The sequence below is a fragment of the Lipotes vexillifer genome, unplaced genomic scaffold, assembly GCF_000442215.2.
Source record: "Lipotes vexillifer unplaced genomic scaffold, Lipotes_vexillifer_v1.1 scaffold1114, whole genome shotgun sequence".
Taxonomy (NCBI): Eukaryota; Metazoa; Chordata; class Mammalia; order Artiodactyla; family Lipotidae; genus Lipotes; species Lipotes vexillifer.
In genome coordinates this window covers 2,197,778-2,207,632 of record NW_006779031.1, presented here as the reverse complement: position 1 = coordinate 2,207,632, position 9,855 = coordinate 2,197,778, and the positions used below count along the sequence as shown (strand labels likewise).

At 41.4% G+C, this 9,855-nt stretch overlaps 1 protein-coding gene across 1 annotated transcript; it reads left to right on the top strand.

The window, feature by feature from the left end:
- Positions 1-8,595: 8,595 nt before the first annotated feature.
- On the top strand, positions 8,596-9,630 carry LOC103072013 (putative MAGE domain-containing protein MAGEA13P). Its single transcript, XM_082930934.1, is given in 3 exon segments — positions 8,596-8,703; positions 8,706-8,780; positions 8,782-9,630. Coding segments are annotated over 3 exon segments (1,032 nt in total).
- The last annotated feature ends 225 nt before the right edge of the window (positions 9,631-9,855 follow it).

Here is a 9,855-nt window from a genome sequence, read left to right as displayed (position 1 = left end):
TCAAAAATTAAATACAAAGAAAACATATTAAAAGCAGCAAGGGAAAAACAACAAATAACACACAAGGGAATCCCCATAAGGTTAACAGCTGATCTTTCAGCAGAAACTCTACAAACCAGAAGGGAGTGGCAGGACATACTGAAAGTGATGAAGGAGAAAAACCTGCAACCAAGATTACTCTACCCAGCAAGGATCTCATTCAGATTTGATGGAGAAATTAAAACCTTTACAGACAAGCAAAAGCTGAGAGAGTTCAGCACCACCAAACCAGCTTTACAACAAATGCTAAAGGAACTGCTCTAGACAAAAACACAAGAGAAGGAAAAGTCCTATAATAACGAACCCAAAACAATTTAGAAAATGGGAATAGGAACATACATATCGATAATTACCTTAAATGTAAATGGACTAAATGCTCCCACCAAAAGACACAGATTGGCTGAATGGATACAAAAACAAGACCCATATATATGCTGTCTACAGGAGACCCACTTCAGACCTAGAGACACATACAGACTGAAAGTGAGGGGATGGAAAAAGATATTCCATGCAAATGGAAACCAAAAGAAAGCTGGAGTGCCAATTCTCCTATCAGACAAAATAGACTTTAAAATAAAGACTATTAGAAGAGACAAAGAAGGACACTACATAATGATCAAGGGATTGACCCAAGAAGAAGGTATAACAATTGTAAATATTTATGCACCCAACATAGGAGCACCTCAATACATAAGGCAAATACTAACAGCCATAAAAGGGGAAATCGACAGTAACACATTCATAGTAGAGGACTTGAACACCCCACTTTCACCAATGGACAGATCATCCAAAATGAAAATAAGTAAGGAAACACAAGCTTTAAATGATACATTAAACAAGATGGACTTAACTGATATTTATAGGACATTCCATCCAAAAACAACAGAATACACATTTTTCTCAAGTGCTCAAGGAACATTCTCCCGGATAGACCATAGCTTGGGTCACAAATCAAGCCTTGGTAAATTTAAGAAAATTGAAATTGTATCAAGTATCCTTTCCGACAGCAATGCTATGAGACTAGATATCAATTACAGGAAAAAAATCTGGAAAAATACAAACACATGGAGGCTAAACAGTACACTACTTAATAACCAAGAGATCACTCAATAAATCAAAGAGAAAATCAAAAAATATCTAGAAACAAGAGACAATGAAAACAGGACGACCCAAAACCTATGCGATGCAGCAAAAGCAGTCCTAAGAGGTAAGTTTATAGCAATACAATCCTACCTTAAGAAACAAGAGACATCTCAAATTAGCAACCTAACCTTACACCTAAAGCAATTAGATAAAGAAGAACAAAAAAAACCCCAAAGTTAGCAGAAGGAAAGAAATCATAAAGATCAGAGCAGAAATAAATGAAAAAGAAATGAAGGAAACGATAGCAAAGATCAAGAAAACTAAAAGCTGGTTCTTTGAGAAGGTAAACAAAATTGATAAACCATTAGCCAGACTCATGAAGAAAAAAAGGGAGAAGACTCAAATCAATAGAATAAGAAATGAATAAGGAGAAGTAACAACTGACACGGCAGAAATACAAAGGATCATGAGAGATTACTACAAGCAACTTTGTGCCAATAAAATGGACAATCTGGAAGAAATGGACAAATTCTGAGAAATGCACAACCTGCCGAGGCTGAAGCAGGAAGAAGTAGAAAATATGAGCAGACCAATCACAAGCACTGAAATTGAAACTGTAACTAAAAATCTTCCACCAAACAAAAGCAGATGGCTTCACAGGCGAATTCTATGAAACATTTAGAGAAGAGCTAACACCCATCCTTCTCAAACTCTTCCAAAATATAGCAGAGGGAGGAACACTCCCAAACTCATTCTACGAGGCCACCATCTCTCTGATACCAAAACCAGACAAAGATGTCACAAAGAAAACGACAGGCCAATATCACTGCTGAACATAGATGCAAAAATCCTCAACAAAATACTAGCAAACAGAATCCAACAGCACATTAAAAGGATCATACACCATGATCAAGTGGGGTTTATTCCAGGAATGCAAGGATTCTTCAATATATGCAAATCAATCAATGTGATACACCATATTAACAAATTGAAGGAGAAAAACCAAACGATCATCTCAGTCAATGCAGAGAAAGCTTTCGACAAAATTCAACACCCATTTATGATAAAAACCCTGCAGAAAGTAGGCATAGAGGGAACTTTCCTCAACATAATAAAGGCCATATATGACAAACCCACAGCCAACATCGTCCTCAGTGGTGAAAAACTGAAAGCATTTCCACTAAGATCAGGAACAAGACAAGGTTTCCCACTCTCACCACTATTACTCAACATAGTTTTGGAAGTTTTAGCCACAGCAACCAGAGAAGAAAAGGAAATAAAAGGAATCCAAATCCAAAAAGAAGAAGTAAAGCTGTCACTGTTTGCAGATGACATGACACTATACATAGAGAATCCTAAAGATGCCACCAGAAAACTACTAGAGCTACTCAATGAATTGGGTAAAGTAGCAGGATACAAAATTAATGCACAGAAATCTCTGGCATTACTATACACTAATGATGAAAAATCTGAAAGTGAAATTAAGAAAACACTCCCATTTACCACTGCAACAAAAAGAATAAAATATCCAGGAATAAACCTACCTAAGGAGACAAAAGACCTGTATGCAGAAAACTATAAGACACTGAGGAAGGAAATTAAAGATGACACAAACAGATGGAGAGATATACCATGTTCTTGGATTGGAAGAATCAATATCATGAAGACGACTGTACTACCCAAAGCAATCTACAGATTCAGTGCAATCCCTATCAAACTACCACTGGCATTTTTCACAGAACTACAACAAAAAATTTCACAATTTGTATGGAAACACAAAAGACCCCAAATAGCCAAAACAATCTTGAGAACGAAAAACAGAGCTGGAGGAATCAGGCTCCCTGACTTCAGACTATACTACAAAGCTACAGTAATCAAGACAGTATGGTACTGGCACAAAAACAGAAATATAGAGCAATGGAACAGGATAGAAAGCCCAGAGATAAACCCACGCACATATCGTCACCCTATCTTTGATAAAGGAGGCAAGAATATACAGTGGAAAAAAGACAGCCTCTTCAGTAAGTGGTGCTGGGATAACTGGACAGGTACATGTAAAAGTATGAAAGTAGAACACTCCCTAACACCATACACAAAAATAAGCTCAAAATGGATTAAAGACCTAAATGTAAGGCCGACACTATACAACTCTTAGAGGAAAACATAGGCAGAACACTCCATGATATAAATCACAGCAAGATCCTTTTTGACCCACCTCCTAGAGAAATGGAAATAAAAACAAAAATAAACAAATGGGGCCTAATGAAACTTAAAAGCTTTTGCACAGCAAAGGAAACCATAAACCAGACCAAAAGACAGCCCTCAGAATGGGAGAAAATATTTGCAAATGAAGTAACTGACAAAGGATTAATCTCCAAAATTTATAAGCAGCTCATGCCGCTCAATATCAAAAAAACAAACAACCCAATCCAAAAATGGGCAGAAGATCTAAATCGACATTTCTCCAAATAAGATACACAGACTGCATACAAACACATGAAAGAATGCTCAACATCATTAATCATTAGAGAAATGCAAATCAAAACTACAATGAGATATCATCTCACACCAGTCAGAATGGCCATCATTAAAAAATCTAGAAACAATAAATGCTGGAGAGGGTGTGGAGAAAAGGGAACCCTCTTGCACAGTTGGTGGGAATGTAAATTGATACAGCCACTATGGAGAACAGTATGGAGTTTCCTTAAAAAACTACAAATAGAACTACCATACGACCCAGCAATCCCACTACTGGGCATATACCCTGAGAATACCATAATTCAAAAAGAGTCATGTACCAAAATGTTCATTGCAGCTCTATTTACCATACCCAGGCCATGGAAGCAACCTAAGTGTCCATCAACAGATGAATGGATAAAGAAGATGTGGCACATATATACAATGGAATATTACTCAACCATAAAAAGAAATGAAGTTGAGTTATTTGTAATTAGGTGGATGGACCTAGAGTCTGTCATACAGAGTGAAAGAAGTCAGAAAGAGAAAAACAAATACCGTATGCTAACACATATATATGGAATCTAAGAAAAAAAGCCATGAAGAATCTAGGGGGAACAAGGGAACAAAGACACAGACCTAGTAGAGAATGGACCTGAGGATATGGGGAGGGGGAAAGGTAAGCTGTGACAAAGTGAGAGAGTGGCATGGACATATATACACTACCAAACGTAAAACAGATAGCTAGTGGGAAGCAGCTGCACAGCACACGGCGATCAGCTCGGTGCTTCTTGACCACCTAGAGGGGTGGGATAGGGAGGGTGGGAGGGAGGGAGACGCAAGAAGGGAAGAGATATGGGAACATATGTATATGTATAACTAATTCACTTTGTTATAAAGCATGAAGTAACACACCATTATAAAGCAATTGCATTGTAAGCAATTTGCATTATAAAGCATTATAAAGCATTATAAAGCAAAACCTACCTAAGGAGACAAAAGACCTGTATGCAGAAAATTATAAGACACTGATGAAAGAAATTAAAGATGATACAAAGAGATGGAGAGATATACCATGTTCTTGGATTGGAAGAATCAACATTGTGAAAATGACTCTACTCCCCAAAGCAATCTATAGATTCAATGCAATCCCTATCAAACTACCACTGGCATTTTTCACAGAACTAGAACAAAAAATTTCACAATTTGTATGGAAACACAAAAGACCCCGAATAGCCAAAGCAATCTTGAGAACAAAAAATGGAGCTGGAGGAATCAGGCTGCCTGACTTCAGACTATACTACAAAGCTACAGTAATCAAGACAGTATGGTACTGGCACAAAAACAGAAAGATAGATCAATGGAATAGGATAGAAAGCCCAGAGATAAACCCATGCACATATGGTCACCTTATCTTTGATAAAGGTGGCAGGAATATACAGTGGAGAAAGGACAGCCTCTTCAATAAGTGGTGCTGGGAAAATTGGATAGGTACATGTAAAAGTATGAGATTAGATCACTCCCTAACACCATACACAAAAATAAGCTCAAAATGGATTAAAGACCTAAATGTAAGGCCAGAAACTATCAAACTCTTAGAGGAAAACATAGGCAGAACACTCTATGACATAAATCACAGCAAGATCCTTCTTGACCCATCTCCTAGAGTAATGGAGATAAAAACAAAAATAAACAAATGGGACCTAATGAAACTTCAAAGCTTTTGCACAGCAAAGGAAACCATAAACAAGACCAAAAGACAGCCCTCAGAATGGGAGAAAATATTTGCAAATGAATCAACTGACAAAGGATTAATCTCTAAAATTTACAGGCAGCTCATGCAGCTCAATAACAAAAAAATAAACAACCCAATCCAAAAATGGGCAGAAGACCTAAATAGACATTTCTCCAAAGAAGATATACAGACTGCCAACAAACACATGAAAGAATGCTCAACATCATTAATCATTAGAGAAATGCAAATCAAAACTACAATGAGATATCATCTCACACCAGTCAGAATGGCCATCATCAAAAAATCTAGAAACAATAAATGCTGGAGAGGGTGTGGAGAAAAGGGAACACTCTTGCACTGCTGGTGGGAATGTGAATTGGTTCAGCCACTATGGAGAACAGTATGGAGGTTCCTTAAAAAACTACAAATAGAACTACCATATGACCCAGCAATCCCACTACTAGGTATATACCCTGAGGAAACCAGAATTCAGAAAGAGTCATGTACCAAAATGTTCATTGCAGCTCTATTTACAATAGCCCGGAGATGGAAACAACCTAAGTGCCCGTCGTCGGATGAATGGATAAAGAAGATGTGGCACATATATACAATGGAATATTACTCAGCCATAAAAAGAAACGAAATTGAGCTATTTGTAATGAGGTGGATAGATCTAGAGTCTGTCATACAGAGTGAAGTAAGTCAGAAAGAGAAGGACAAATACCGTATGCTAACACATATATATGGAATTTAAGAAAAAAAAATGTTATGAAGAACCTAGGGGTAAAACAGGAATAAAGACAGAGACCTACTGGAGAACAGACTTGAGGATATGGGGAGGGGGAAGGGTGAGGTGTGTTAGGGCGAGAGAGAGACATGGACATATATATACTAACAAACGTAAGGTAGATAGCCAGTGGGAAGCAGCCGCATGGCACAGGGAAACCGGCTCGGTTCTTTGTGGCTGTCTGGAGGGGTGGGATAGGGAGGGTGGGAGGGAGGGAGACAAAGAGGGAAGAGATATGGGAACATATATATATGTATAACTGACTCACTCTGTTATAAAGCAGAAACTAACACACCATTGTAAAGCAATTATACCCCAATAAAGATGTTAAAAAAATAAAAAAAATAAAATACTTTTAATTTAGTTGATAAAAAAAAAAATAATAAAATAAAGCAATTATACTCCAATAAAGATGTTAAAAAAAAAAAGACACAGGTAGTCAAGGTGATAGAATGCACTATCTAATCACATTTTGTCTAATGGATGAAGAAATTCATTTTAAATATAAAGATTCAGATAAGCTAAACGTAAAGGTATGGAAAAAATATACTACATTAACAATAATCAAAAGAAAGCTGTTGTAGCTATATTAATTTCACAGAAGCAGACTTTAGGACAAGGGAAATCATCAGGGATTCAGAGGGGCACAACATAATGAAAAAGAAGTCAATTCTCCAAGAAGATATAGAAATGTTAAATGCATATGCAGCTAAAAACAAAGTGTCAGAATATGTGAAGCAAAATCTCTTAGAGATGAAAGGAGCAATAGACAAATCCACTATTACATTTGGAGACTTCAATACTACTCTGTTGGTAATTGAAAGATCAAACACGCAGAAAATCAGTAGGTGACCTGAACAGCACTATCAATCAACTTGATCTACCTGACATTTATAAAATACTCCATCCAACAATAGAATACATATTACTATCAAGTGACATAAAGCATTTATCAAGATAGGACAAATTCAAAACCATTAAACATACCTAAAAGAATAGAAATTATACAAAGTTTGTTCACAAACCACAATGGAATTAAACTGAAAATCAGTAGCAAGAAGGTAGAGTATCCCTGAGATATTTGGAAATTAAATAACATACTTCTGTATAATTTGTAGGTTAATGAAAAAGCCCAAAGAGAGATTGAAAATATATTTTTTAATCTAAAGGAAAATGTGTTTAACAAAATTGTAAAGAAAGCAGAGAGAAAAATAGAGTAAAAAATCAGTGAAATTGAAAACAGGAAAACAATAGAGAAAATCAAGGAAACCCAAATTTGGTTCTTTGGAAAGATCAATAAAATGAATAAGCTTCTAGTTAGGCTAAGCAAGAGAAAAGAAGACAGAATTACGAATATCAGAAATATCCAATATTACAAATATTGGGTCAGCTGAAGGGGAAGGACCCACTCCCACCTGCTGGTCTCGCGGAGCTTCAGTGCGCCAGAGGGATGAGTCTCAGGCTGTGCCAGGAGTGAAGTGGAAGGTGGAGGGTGGGGCGGACCCCCTGCTGAAGCACAGATGGGGCCCGGCGCCTCTCTGCCCCTGCTGTCAGCCGTGAGAGGACACAGGGAGTGGTGGTTGAGTGTGGCGCCCCTTCGCTTCCTCCTCTGCTATCTCAGGGAAGTGAGGCCTTGGTTTAAGGAGGGTGACCTCGGGTCAACAGAGGGGGTGTCCCAGGCCTTAAGATAGGGACCGTGATGATCCGTGTATTCCAGGAGAGCAGGGTCCGCAGAGTTCATCCAGCCCTTACTGTCACCCCAGGGAGGCCCTGGGCAGGTGTGGCCAGATGCGGTGCCCTCCTCTTGGTCTCGGGCGAGTGAGCTCTTGTTCTGAGAGTTCTTCCTCAGAGCAGCAGAGGGGTGGGGTGCAGGCCTGCCTGGCAAGGAGAAAGCCGAGGACTCCGAGTGGGCACTGATGGGACCATCCACCCCAGGATGGTGCGAGCATCCCAAAGGCCGGCCTACCCCCTCCCGTCAGCGCTGGGGGCTGGGGGCAGGATTGTGATTGCAGTCTGCGGCCTGAGGTGCCCCTCAGTTCCTCTTATAGGGACTCAAGTAACCCCGGGAGCGAGGATCTTGGTCTGAGGCATGTGTCCTCGGGTGAGCAGAGCAGAGGAAGCCCAGGAAGGGCCATGAGTCAGTCAAGGTGAGGACCCTGAATGTTGACCAGTGGGCCCCCCCACACCAGAGCAGAGGGGACACCACAGTGCCTGAGCTCGCACAGCCTACTGTCTTACCTGGAATCTGCAGGCTGAGAGGGGTGGTGTCACCCTGAGGAGTTTCACAGTCCCCCCACTGGTCCTTAGGGCACAGACCAGTCAGGAAGACAGGGGACCCCCCAGGGCACTGTCTACGGGAAGACCTGTTAAGATGGCCTTGGTCAGAGCTGACAGGGTCGAGTTTCTCACACTCTTCCTCTCTCCCTCAGACCAACTGGCCGCCATCACCACACCCTGCCCACACCCCTGCCTGCTGCCCCCAGCACGCGTCATCATGCTTCACAGTCGGAAGAGTCAGTGCGACATGCTTGAAGTAGGACTTCAGGCAGGAAAAGAGGCTCAGGGCCTGGTGGGCGCACAGGTCCCTGTAGCCGAGGAGGAGGGGCCAGTGCCTCCTCGCTCTGTCCTTTGACCCAGGGCACTGCAGAGGCTGTGCCTGCTGCTGGGACGCAGAGTGTGTCCCCAGAGGTCGCAGAGAGCCCGCTCCTCCATGGCCATCGCAGCCATTCCACTGAGTAAGTCAAATGAGGGCTGCAGCAGGCAAGCAGAGGGTGTGAGCACCTCCCAGGCCCCCGGGTCCTTGCTCTGTGACGTGCTAAACAAGAAGGTGGTCGAACTGGTGCAGTTCTTAAGTGTCAAGTATGTAAAACAGGAGCCCATCACAAAGGCAGAAATGCTGAGGAATGTCATCAAAGAGCACAAGGACCACTTCCCTGTGATCTTCAGCAAAGTGTGTGAGTGCATGGAGGTTGTCTTCGGCATTGAAGTGAAGGAAGTGGACCCCACCAGCCACTCCTATGTGCTCGTGAAGACACTAGACTTCACCTACGACGGGATGCTGAGTGATGACCAGCGCGTGCCCAAGGCCGGCCTCCTGGTATTTATCCTGGGTGTGATCTTCATGCAGGGCAACCGTGCCCCTGAGGAGAAAATCTGGGAAGTGCTGAGTGTTATTGGGATGTGTGCTGGGCAGGAGGATTTCATCTACAGGGAGACCAAGAAGCTCATCACCAAAGAGTTGGTGGAGGAGGAGTACCTGGAGTACCGCCAGGTGTCCGGCAGTTAAACCCCACACCGTGAATTCCTGTGGGGTCCAAGGGCCCACACTGAAACCAGCAAGATGAAAGTCCTGGAGTTTTTTGCCGAGATCAGTGAGACTGACCCCACTGCATTCTCACGCTGGTATGAGGAAGCTTTGAGAGATGAGAAAGAGAGAGTCCAGGCCAGAGCTGCCGCGGGGGCTAATACTTCTGCCACAGCCAGTGGCAGCTCCAGTGTCATGGCCAGCGGCCTCTCCTGCCCTGAGTGAAGTCAGAGGAAGATTCTCCACTCTGTGTTTGAGGTCAAGGTTCTAAATAGTGGAGGGCTGAATTGCAGATTTTATCTTTTTTTTTCCTGAAGGTTTTTAGCTTCAGAGTCTAGGTTCGTGAATAACATTGGTCACATATTTATTGCTGTTTGTCAGGCTTTAGAATAAGAATTTTGCTAGTCTGTAACACAAATTGGGAAATCTTTTGTCATATTTTGTGATCTG